This window comes from Dendrobates tinctorius, unplaced genomic scaffold (assembly GCF_039654945.1).
Source record: "Dendrobates tinctorius isolate UK_male_01 unplaced genomic scaffold, ASM3965494v1 ptg000060l, whole genome shotgun sequence".
NCBI classification, from domain to species: Eukaryota; Metazoa; Chordata; class Amphibia; order Anura; family Dendrobatidae; genus Dendrobates; species Dendrobates tinctorius.
In genome coordinates, this window is record NW_027361728.1 from 29758125 (window position 1) to 29770687 (window position 12563).

At 41.0% G+C, this 12563-nt stretch overlaps 1 protein-coding gene across 10 annotated transcripts in view; it reads right to left on the minus strand.

Annotated features, from left to right (window-relative positions):
• NAALADL2 (N-acetylated alpha-linked acidic dipeptidase like 2) overlaps positions 1–12563 on the minus strand; it is a 1451400-nt gene that overhangs the window by 331402 nt on the left and 1107435 nt on the right. For all 10 annotated transcript variants that reach the window (XM_073578823.1, XM_073578822.1, XM_073578821.1 and 7 more), the window contains one exon: positions 5768–5899. In XM_073578823.1, the coding sequence (XP_073434924.1) occupies positions 5768–5899 (132 nt within the window). The remainder of the gene's footprint in view (positions 1–5767; positions 5900–12563) is intronic.

Here is a 12563-nt window from a genome sequence, read left to right on the forward strand (position 1 = left end):
TTCATTCCTCACCCAAGAATCTGCAAAAACCCTGGTCCATGCCCTCATCATCTCTCGCCTTGACTACTGCAACCTCCTGCTCTGTGGCCTCCCCTCAAACACTCTCGCACCCCTCCAATCTATTCTAAACTCTGCTGCCTGACTAATCCACCTGTCCCCCCGCTATTCCCCATCTTCTCCCCTCTGTCAATCCCTTCACTGGCTCCCCATTGCCCAGAGACTCCATTACAAAACCCTAACCATGACATACAAAGCCATCCACAACCTGTCTCCTCCATACATCTGTGACCTCGTCTCCCGGTACTTTCCCACACGCAACCTCCGATCCTCACAAGATCTCCTCCTCTACTCCCCTCTTACCTCCTCTTCCCACAATCGCATACAAGATTTCTCTCTCGCATCACCCCTACTCTGGAACTCTCTACCACAACATATCAGACTCTCACCCACCATCGAAACCTTCAAAAAGAGCCTGAAGACCCACCTCTTCCGACAAGCCTATAACCTGCAGTAACCACCGATCGACCAAACCGCTGTACGACCAGCTCTACCCTCGCCTACTGTATTATATCCCATCCATTGTAGATTGTGAGCTCTCGCGGGCAGGGTCCTCTCTCCTCCTGTACCAGTTATGACTTGTATTGTTTATGATTATTGTACTTGTTTTTATTATGTATACCCCTCCTTACATGTAAAGCGCCATGGAATAAATGGCGCTATAACAATAAATAATAGTAATAATAATAATTAGCACCGACACCACAAGTTCTCCTGCAAGGAGCACCGCCAGCGCCTCCACCGAGCAGCCCATTCCATATTTTATTCTGCATAGACATGGTCAAATATCTCGAGGCGGTCAACAACTGTAAGATGGTCACAAGGTGGTAGTCGGTACAGGCAGGTGACTCCTGCCCCAAAGAAGAAGAAACAAAAGACTTTGTTAGTCAGTCCCTCCTCTCCTTCCAACGTTTCTCACCCAGCCTCCAGTTCCATGCCTGATCTCCCTTCCCCCAGTACTTTAGTAGCCCCTTCACCTAGAACCCCTTCCTCAATTTCTAGCCATTCCTCATCTCTCCACACCCCCAAAGTATCTCACTCTTCCCCCAAACGTCCTTCAAATGAAAAATAAGCTTTTTTTAGTTTAAAAAAATAAATGTGCAATTTTTCTTGTTCAAAAAAAGTTTGGTTTAATGTGTCCTTCGCCGCCAACACACACTGCGCCGTACACACACTGCGCCACGCATTTTTCTTTTTTGTCAACACATAGCTCCATTAATGACACGTTTACGCGTGTCAATCTTGGAGATATGTGTAATCAAAACCAGAAATCTAGAAGACTTGTATTTTCCACATCAATCTCTTCAGTCATGTAATAAAACACAGACTCCATAGAGGATGGTGTTAAGTGCAAGGTCTATCTATTGTTACCTTGGTTTGTGTCCAAAACCGTAACTTTACTATGGTGTGTTTTAACATCATTTAACTTTTTTGATACAATCCAAGGTAATTATAGATAGACCTTGTAATTAACCTCATCCTCTATTAAGTGTGTGTGAATAAACTGAGTAGATGATGTGGAAAATACCCACCATATGTACAATACTCTGGCCTTGTATCATAACGATCACACCTGGCCAGGTGAATACACGAGTTGTAACCAGCAGCGTCGCTTCAGTCTGCATATATATAACTCAGCCTGTAGCGCTGCTGCAGTTAACCTCTTATGTTTATTTTGCTGACAATGTGTGATAAGCGTCTGAAGTGTGGATGCATTAGTTTTGCCGTCCTCAATTCAGCATGACACCAGGCCTGGGTATTGTAGAAGTTATATCAACTTTATTATGTATACAGTCTTGAGTTCTAAACTGGACACAGTGATGCTAATACAACTAATATGGATAGTCAGTGTTTTCAGGTGTCATAAATAGTTATGGATGCTCCTGCATTCCAAAATGAATAATTGTAACATCATGACAGGTGACACAAATATTAGTTGTATTATCTCCACCGTCGCATCACACCGAACTCAAAGTGTTAAGATAATAAAGATCATACAAGTTGTGTGTATGTATAGTCTCCTGGTCTTGAGTACTATTAAATGAAGGATGCATAAAACACAGCATCATGAATTAAATTGTACACCTAGCCAGTTGATTATTATATTGAAGTGTAAAAAGACAGAGTGCACTCGGTACAGGTATCAACAATTTTTTTTTATTAACATAAACACAAAAGTAAGCTTTGTTACACCATTTGGTCTTGCTAGGCCACCCATCCTAGATTGGAGTTGAAGTAGGCCGCAAATTGGTCCCTCATTTGGCCAGCTTCAACGGATGACCTGAGATTGTGCTGATTAAATTCTGGCAAGGGGTTAAGAGCGGCATCATCAAGTTCAAAGTTTGGGAGCTCTCTAACCATAACAAAATTGCGTAGAACCACACAGGCCTTCACCACCTCATCCACTGTTTCCAGTTTCAGATTAATGGTTGTGGTTAAAATGCGCCATCTAGAGACAAGTATACCAAAGGCACACTCTACAGTTCTTCTTGCCCTTGTCAGCTTGTAATTAAAAATTCTTTTGCTGTGGTCCAAGTCCCGGCTGGAGTAGAGTTTGAGAAGGTTTTGGCACATCTGGAATGCCTCATCCCTAACCATTACAAAGGGCTGTGGTGGACCTTTGGTGTTGGGAAGAGGACGTGGTATGGGGAAATTGAACTGGTTGCCATACTTCCTCCGGCCCAAGTCTGAGTTCTTAAAAGCCTGGGAGTCATTCCCATGCCCAAAGGCACCAATGTCCACTGCAACAAACTTACAGTCTGCATCAGAAATGGCCATGAGTACTGTAGAGAAGTACTTTTTGTAATTATAGTACTCCGATCCAGTTCTTTTTGGTTTTATAACCCGGATGTGTTTACCATCCACCGCACCAAAACAGTTGGGGAAATTGCAGACTGTCCAGAATCTTTCTGCATTTTCAATACACTTTTCCACGGTGGGGAGGGGCAGAAATTTGGGACAGAGAACGTCCCACAAAGCCCGGCAGGTGTCCGCAACTATTCCCAACAAGATGGAGATTCCAAGCCGGTACTGGAAGTGCAGTGAAGAGAGGGTCTCTCCAGTAGCCAGGAATCTGGGAAACAGAGAAACAACAAAAAATAATATTTGTGTATCTGGATTTTTGCAACACCAAAAAATAAAATTACAAACAAATAAAAAGCATAAACATAAATATGCAGCCTTTTCTTTACTACATGGCACAACAATAATGCTGCAGCCTTTTGTTAAGTACATGGAAGAACAATATTTCATAGTACATCTGAGAGAACAAATTCAATTAGGCAGGCATTGTTTTTTATATACTATGTACCGTAAGGTGACCAGGAGCCGTTCCTCAGGAGGAATCGCACGACGGAGCTGTGTGTCCTGTCTCCGGATGGCATCTTGGACACGACCAAGCAAATACATGAAGCTTTTGTTGGGACATCCGTGTGTAATCAGTAAATTTATCTGGGTTTGCCTGGAGCTCGTTGTAGAGGGTGTGGTACGCTCCACGGCTCTCCCGGAGTTCAACAATCGGATGTATCCACAAAAGCCGCCGCTGCCATCTTCACTGTCTCTCTCTCCCTTTGTTGATGGCAAGCAACTGCATAAGCCTGAGCCATCCTGATGTCCAGATCCAAGTTGAAGTAAAAAGTCTTCCAGCGCAGATCTATGTTGTCAAGAGAAAATCCAAGGAAATGTGAAGAATTCAGCTGTAAACTCGGTCTATATAAAGAATTTCCACAACACAAGCCCACTGATGTCCCATTGGTGGTGTCTGAGGCAAGAATTTTTCTAGAATTTTCTTCCTGTGATTGTGACACCATGCGCATAAAAACGCATACACATGGAAAATGCTTGAAAACGCATACAAATGCGGCTTTTTTTTGCCTTACCATGCACGATAATGCGACAAAAAAAGCAGTGTTTACAAGCATTTGTATGCGTTTTTGTCACTCGTTTGATGTGCGCATCAAATGCAGCGCAGAAAAACGCTAGTGTGAAACTAGCCTAAGAACATGAATTTAAAGTACACAGTGTGCTCATATAGCAGTATACACTGACTTAGGGTATCTATAAAAATTAAAAAAAAAAATTTTTTCAAGTTGCCACAAAAATAAATTAAACCAGAAAAAGTACACTCTATTAATACCCAAATATACTATAGAATACAGGAAAAAGTGCAATGTGCCTATAGATAAATCAACCTGTGCAAATATCATAAGCTAAAGTGCTGAATTACTGATGCATGAATTGCACACAGGCCACTAATGAAGAGGAAGATATTGCACACATATAAGGGCATAGAGATGAACTTACTGGCTGTGTAGGATAATACAAATGTCCTGCTGCCCCAACACACGTTTCATAACAAACTTCTTCAGGAGCGTTAATTTTATAGTTGTAATAATATATGAATAGATTGTAGTCACATTGCAGCTGAAACAAAACTTACTGTTCTTTCGTGAAATAAATCTAGTTTCTTACCTACTTATAGCACTTACGTTTTTTTTAAATATTGGGACTCATTTTTAACAGTTTTCTGAGCCAATAGCAACTTTTTGCTTTTGTCTTTTTGTTTTTTTCTTTTCCTTCTTTCAAGTGCTATACATTCATCTTATTTTATCTTATTTTTCTGTCAAATGTTGATATGAAGGCTTTTTTAATGAAGTAAAGAAGTCACGTTCCAACTCCTATAAAATTCTTGTGCTTTATTAATCCATTAAAAACAATATTTGTGGTGGAAGATGCTCCAAAGAAAAAGTGCCAAGTCAGAGTAGAGCGACGCGTTTCGATCTACGTTATCTTTATCATAGCTATGATAAAGATCATGAGCATTTTCTTGGCAGCTGTCTTGTGCAGTGTTCCTGGTTGTGGTTTTGTAAAGTCCCGTTTAAGGAGCCATAGTATCCTGGCAACTATTCTATAACGTTTTCCAGGCTGCGATTTTGGAAAGAGTTTCCTTTTTCTTTGCAGAAGACTAGAAATCCCTTTTAAACTAACATTTGTGGTTCAGGTCATTGTCCACAGGTAAGGGGAGAGGTGGAATGAGTTTAGCTATCATTGTTTGAATATTTAATCAATCTGCATAGTTCATCCTTCTGTTTTGCAGGTCAACAAAGTAACTGGACTTGTGTAATGGACAATCAACATATTAGCAGACATCTATTGTTCAATTGTCCTAACAAGCTGCAGCAAACAACAATTCAAGAGTTAATACTCAAACAATAGTCTATGATTCATATGACAACAATCTGTGTTTGTTGACCCTCCAAAGAAAAACACATAAGTTCAGTGGTCAACATTCAGACAATAGCCTATTTGTCTTGGCCTACTTTAAATAGTCATCTGAAGAATGAAGATTAAATGCTGTGTTGACATAATATATATAATGAAAAAGCACTCTGGAGAAGTGGCCATGAGGAAATAGGAATAGCATTTTGGTGAGCGTAACATGAAGAGGTGGTTAATTGCACTCTGTTAGGGGGCAGGTGGAAGTGGGGAGAGCCCTCTTTTTTTTAAGAGCATTAGCCAAATAGTACAATAAATTGTGTGCACAGTTTCACTAGTAGTACAGCAGGCCTGCCTTAATAATACAATACGCAGACTGTAATCAAAGTACCATATTAAGATGGCAAATCAATTGTGAACAACACCTTCTACTAAATAAAGACATCCTATAATTTACTGCATTAAAATTTTACTTTTCTCCTCTATATATTTTTACCTTTTTTGTTAATTCAGTAGCCAATTGCTGAAGAGATGGAGAAGAAAGTGAATGAAGGCTGCCATTGCCACAAACTGAATTCTGCAAACCAATGTATGCAACCGCATTACCGGCGAGAACTCTCTGAAGATCCTATAAAAATAATGACATCATTTAATTTGCTTCAGATAAAAAATGCTATTTGACAAAGATCTAGGCGTTCACAGCTATTTTAAAACACACCCATTTGCTTTTCAAGGGTTCTGAAGAGAATATACAGTGGGGAAAAAAAGTATTTAGTCAGTCAGCAATAGTGCAAGTTCCACCACTTAAAAAGATGAGAGGCGTCTGTAATTTACATCATAGGTAGACCTCAACTATGGGAGACAAACTGAGAAAAAAAAATCCAGAAAATCACATTGTCTGTTTTTTTTTCATTTTATTTGCATATTATGGTGGAAAATAAGTATTTGGTCAGAAACAAGCAATCAAGATTTCTGGCTCTCACAGACCTGTAACTTCTTCTTTAAGAGTCTCCTCTTTCCTCCACTCATTACCTGTAGTAATGGCACCTGTTTAAACTTGTTATCAGTATAAAAAGACACCTGTGCACACCCTCAAACAGTCTGACTCCAAACTCCACTATGGTGAAGACCAAAGAGCTGTCAAAGGACACCAGAAACAAAATTGTAGCCCTGCACCAGGCTGGGAAGACTGAATCTGCAATAGCCAACCAGCTTGGAGTGAAGAAATCAACTGTGGGAGCAATAATTAGAAAATGGAAGACATACAAGACCACTGATAATCTCCCTCGATCTGGTGCTCCACGCAAAATCCCACCCCGTGGGGTCAGAATGATCACAAGAACGGTGAGCAAAAATCCCAGAACCACGCGGGGGGACCTAGTGAATGAACTGCAGAGAGCTGGGACCAATGTAACAAGGCCTACCATAAGTAACACACTATGTCACCATGGCCTGTACATGTCCGGGCCCGTCTGAAGTTTGCTAGAGAGCATTTGGATGATCCAGAGGAGTTTTGGGAGAATGTCCTATGGTCTGATGAAGCCAAACTGGAACTGTTTGGTAGAAACACAACTTGTCGTGTTTGGAGGAAAAAGAATACTGAGTTGCATCCATCAAACACCATACCTACTGTAAAGCATGGTGGTGGAAACATCATGCTTTGGGGCTGTTTCTCTGCAAAGGGGTCAGGACGACTGATCCGGGTACATGAAAGAATGAATGGGGCCATGTATCGTGAGATTTTGAGTGCAAACCTCCTTCCATCAGCAAGGGCATTGAAGATGAAACGTGGCTGGGTCTTTCAACATGACAATGATCCAAAGCACACCGCCAGGGCAACGAAGGAGTGGCTTCGTAAGAAGCATTTCAAGGTCCTGGAGTGGCCTAGCCAGTCTCCAGATCTCAACCCTATAGAAAACCTTTGGAGGGAGTTGAAAGTCTGTGTTGCCAAGCGAAAAGCCAAAAACATCACTGCTCTAGAGGAGATCTGCATGGAGGAATGGGCCAACATACCAACAACAGTGTGTGGCAACCTTGTGAAGACTTACAGAAAACGTTTGACCTCTGTCATTGCCAACAAAGGATATATCACAAAGTATTGAGATGAAATTTTGTTTCTGACCAAATACTTATTTTCCACCATAATATGCAAATAAAATGAAAAAAAAAACAGACAATGTGATTTTCTGGATTTTTTTTTCTCAGTTTGTCTCCCATAGTTGAGGTCTACCTATGATGTAAATTACAGACGCCTCTCATCTTTTTAAGTGGTGGAACTTGCACTATTGCTGACTGACTAAATACTTTTTTTCCCCACTGTAATTCACATTTACCTGTAACAAAGTCAATGCATCCACTCAGCATTTACTTAAAAGCATGGAGTGCCAAACTATTACAATGCTCAGCCAGCTGAAAGGATTTTAAAATATGTTCTTGACACACGGAGCACATCAAGCGTAGTCATTGCTAATGCATGCTGTTCCTTACTAGAAATCCACATTCACATTGTCATTGTAATAGCATCTATAAATTCAGAGTTTCAAAAAGGGCTAACTAGGGAATCAGCTGGATGAATCATTTGATTTGACCATACTAATCTCTTGGTACAACAATGAAACAATTTGCATGAAAATATTATAATGTAGTAGAGGCAGTGCATCACAATGACATTTAGCTTACAAAATGTGTATTTTCTTCTACAGTGGAAATTATAATGATTTTTCCCGTATTCTTTCTTTTTTTAAACAAAGGGAGATAAAATTCAATAAGGCATTACCAATAGAAAAAAAATAAAACAGATAATTTTCGTATCCAGCCACTCCTACCTTATACAATAGAAGTGCCTTATATGTTCACTTTGAAGAAAATTTCCCAGTGGATTATAAAAGGAATGACCTCATTGAAACATTAATTTTTTAAGTGATTGACAGAAATGAGAGAACGTGTTTGGAAAACATTCATCAATCTCAAATTCAGCACGAACTTAGCACATTTGGATTCGCGTTCATCTTCTGGCAACCAATTAGGGTGCTGAAACCATCCAGATCATAATACAAGGTCTTCTGTGATTGGTTGCCAAAGTTACATGTCCCGGGCCATATAAAAAGTGGACATACTCTTTTGCTGGAGCAATTTGCTAATTGTCACAGAGCACAGAGGTAGCTCCTACGCTAGTGCTGATGCGAAAAGTGAACTTATCCTGTGTGAAATTGATCTTTTAACATTAAAGTAGATTGTGCAAAAACTGTGTGGCAGTTTCGGGAAGCTTCATTAGCCAATCCAAATTGTTTGTGCTAACACTGTGTTTCAATGACAAATCAGAAGGCCAGATTTGCACTCAAAAATTGCTAGGCCTAATTTAGTGTTGCAGCCTAGAGGGCCAATTAGCTATTCCAAATTGTTTGTGCTAAAACTATTGTAGTGCATGGGTAGCAGTGATGAGGCCGTGACCCAGCAAAGTTTAAAGCAAAACGTCTCTTTAATGTTCAACTCAGCAAAACACAGCACACGGTATCCTCCGGATTGTTTGCCGGGAAACATATCCTCCAGATTTCAGTCACTAAACATGCCAGTCCACCTCTGACCTGTTGCCATAGATGACTGCACTGCCTTGTTAATGCGCTACTCACATCTCTACACAGTACAGGATATCCTTCAGTTTACAGTCACTAACCACGCCAGTCCTCCTCTTAAAACCTTTTGCTGTGGGCGACTGCACCACCATGTTAATTTTCTACTCACAGCTTTACAGAGCACACAATATCTTCCGGAATGCAGCCGGGAACCATATCCTTCAGTTTACAGTCACTAAACACGCCAGTCCTCCTTTGGGCACAGGACAGTCTACTTCTGGTTCACCACCGGGCACAAGACAGTCCATAACTGAGACCAGTTGCCCTGGGTGACCGCACCACTGTGCACATTGTGGGTGACAGGCTACTCAGCTGCCTTGGCTGGTTGGCTCCGCTGGCCAGTGAGTCATTATCCAGACCAGGTTTTGAGTGCAGTCTTTCCATATTCCCGGTCTGGCCATTTCAGGGGTTAATCTTTCTCAGCCTCTGTCTGGGCTCAGGTTTGCTATTTTTTGTCAAGGGATAGTCATGATAGAAAGGCAAGGTCCCAGGACCATAGGCATGTGGGAGACTCCACGTGTATTGTTGCTGCCGCAGCTTCGTCAGGGGAAGTGTCACTAAATGAACAATCACTATATATTTTCTTAGATTGTGTGCTTGAACAACACTGTTATGCCTAACAATTTTTAATTGGATATCTGGTCTTCTGATTTGCCACTGAAACACAGTTTTAGCACAAATGATTTGGAGGAGCTTATTGGACCTCGTGACTGCATTACGATAGTAGCCCTCATGATTTTTACATAGAAATTTGGCCCCTTGATTTGTCACTAAAACACAGTGTGAGGCAGTGACTGGTGTTACATGTGAGGGTCACTGTATATTCCCCCAGGTTGCGCACAGAGGCTTATTGAGGTCATAAAAGGGCATTGCAGTCACAGGCGTAGCTTTGGTTGCAATGCAGACTAAAGAGAGTATAGGTCTTGTACATGCTGGTTGTCTAAGGAAGATTTAGGGAAAACCTGCTCTGGGTTTGTGTTTTGAAACAGACTGCAAGATGGTAGTGTTGAAGTCCATTTCATTCCTGGCTGGGTTTTCCATGTGGCTGAAGGCCACAGGTTGCTATTTAAAAGCCCTGCCGTATAGGGCTTGGGTGTGTCAGGTTTAGAGTCAGTGTCAGTTTTTGTGTTGGCAGGAGTACACAGCAGGAGGCTCTACATTGCTCCACCTGTGTGTGGCAATACAGTGGCAACACAGTGTCATTATCCAGACCAGGTTTTGAGTGCCGTCTTTCCATCTTCCCTTTTTTTTCTCCCCTCCAGTGGCTACCTTGCTAGGCTTAATAGGGTTAACTGGTTATCCCCTGTTTATTCGCCACTTTTCCAATCTTGGGGACGCCCAATTTTGGCTGTTCATGTATGAGCGCAGGTTCTATTTATTGGATCATACTTAAGGTTTCATGTTTTTTGGTGTATCATATTTTATATACAGTACATCAGTGTTTTTCAGGATCGGGTTTAGTTATGATCTGTTATTAGCACGGAACCTTAGGTAATGTGTTATTGATATTGTAGTTTTTAATGGTGTTTTATCATGTATATGTTTTGTTGTGGTCTATCATTTGAATAATAAAATATTGTCATACATTTTTCTATGTTAAGGTGTGTGCTATTCTTATGCATTGGTCTTTTTTCTCTTCTCTTTTGTATCTGTTCATTTAGTGACAGGAGACTGACAGCTGTGGGCTTAAGGTTGTGAAACAGCAGGGTACAAGAGGGGAAGGCTACTTACAACATGAGTGAGAAAAAGCGAGGTCGTGGTGGAAGGAGGAATAGGCTTGCTGTTCGACATGTACATGGGTTACGTGTTGATGTGAATGAAAGCTCAACTGAACAAACACCATCTCGTCCTATCCAAAGACCACTGACAAAATTTGTTACTGGCAGGCCTACACAGCTCATTTTCTTTAGCAGCTGCAGAGTGGTATGCCTTAAACACATAGGAAAAAATGGAGCAAAAAATCCATAGATATGAACAAGAATTAGGTATAAATCTTGCTTTATTAATGCAAAAAATGTTAAAAGGACATCTTCACACAATAATACAAACTAAGACAGAGACATAAGACACAGGTCAGAATGCACCAAAATTGGAATAAGAGGAAGAAAAAAAAGTGATCCAGCTGGAGACGGAGGCGGCTGCAATTAACAAAGCTTTATTGGACAACTTAAAAATATGTTGGTTGTAAAAAATTTCTTATAGCAAACACCAAGCACACCAGTGAGGAGGATCAAAGCGTTTCAACTAAAAAAATAGTCTTAGTCATGATCTATTTTTTAGTTGAAACGCGTTGATCCTCCTCACTGGTGTGCTTGGTGTTTGCTATAAGAAATTTTTTAGACCCAACATATTTTTAAGTTGTCCAATAAAGCTTTGTTAATTGCAGTCGCCTCCGTCTCCAGCTGGATCACTTTTTTTTCTTCCTCTTGCTCCTAATTCATGTGGATGCTCACCACAGTCCGTGCTGGGCGTTGGCAGGCTAGGGGATTGCTTTGCAGATGGGTAAGCTAACTACACTTTTTTTTACTTGAAATTGGAATAAGACGCGCTGCCAACATCCAGGAATCCAGCACAGGAATAAGACCAAAGTTCCCCAGAGGGCCCCACATGTAATTACACAGAAAAAAACAAGCCAACTGCTTTGTCCAAAATAGAAACAAATACCCCATATCTTTTTATCTTTTTGCACTTTTTATCATTTTTGCAGGATGCAGCTAGGCCTCTTTATGTTGGCTTGGTTTTTTCTGTGTGATGCATACATATAGTGCTGAGCAGCCCGCCTGCTAATACTATGGGCGTCATTAATAGGCTGTTCAGACACTTTGCACCACACTTATCTGTGTGACTGATGTCCTATGCAAGCCTTATTTGTGTGCATTTTTTCCACTAGGCAGCCAGACCCTTTTGGGTTACTGGCTGGTTACATCAGTGGTTTGCACCTGTGCTGCCCCAGCCTTTATCAATGGAGATCTGCTGCATCCTGCTAGTGCATTAGTCAGGGTTTGGTGAGTTTACCTTTCAAATGTGTTTTTTTTGAATTTTTGTGAATTTTTTCCTAAGTGCGCTGATGAGAAATAAACAACCTGGAGAGTGTCTCTGCATTAGGTAATTGTGACAAAGGAACAAAATGTGCTTGTTTGCTGAATCGATCAACTACCACCCAAATAGCAGTCTTCCCATCAGACAGAGGCAAATCAGTACTGAAATCCATGGACAGATGAGTCCATGGTCTTTCAGGAATAGGCAATGGAGTCAATACCTCAGACAGCTGGCTATGACAGACTTTGGCACGTACACAGACTTTACAAGCAGATACAAAATCTATAATATCATTATGCATTGACGGCCACTAAAAAAAGTCTAGCGATGGCTTTTCTTGTGGCAGTAACTCCAGTATGGCCACTTAAAACGAAATCATGAAATTCCTGTAACACCCGCAATCTTAGGTACATAGGCACAAATAATTTGACTTTGGGGAAGTAAAAGGAGCCAATAACTGGGCTTTACGAATCTACCTTTCCAGCTCCGAGGTTACCATAGACACCACAATACCCTGAGGAATAATGGAGGATGGGGTTGTGGAGGAGAAACGGAATCTAGGCTGTGAGATAAAGCATCAGCTTTCACATTCTTAGACCCTGGACTGAATGTAATAGAAAA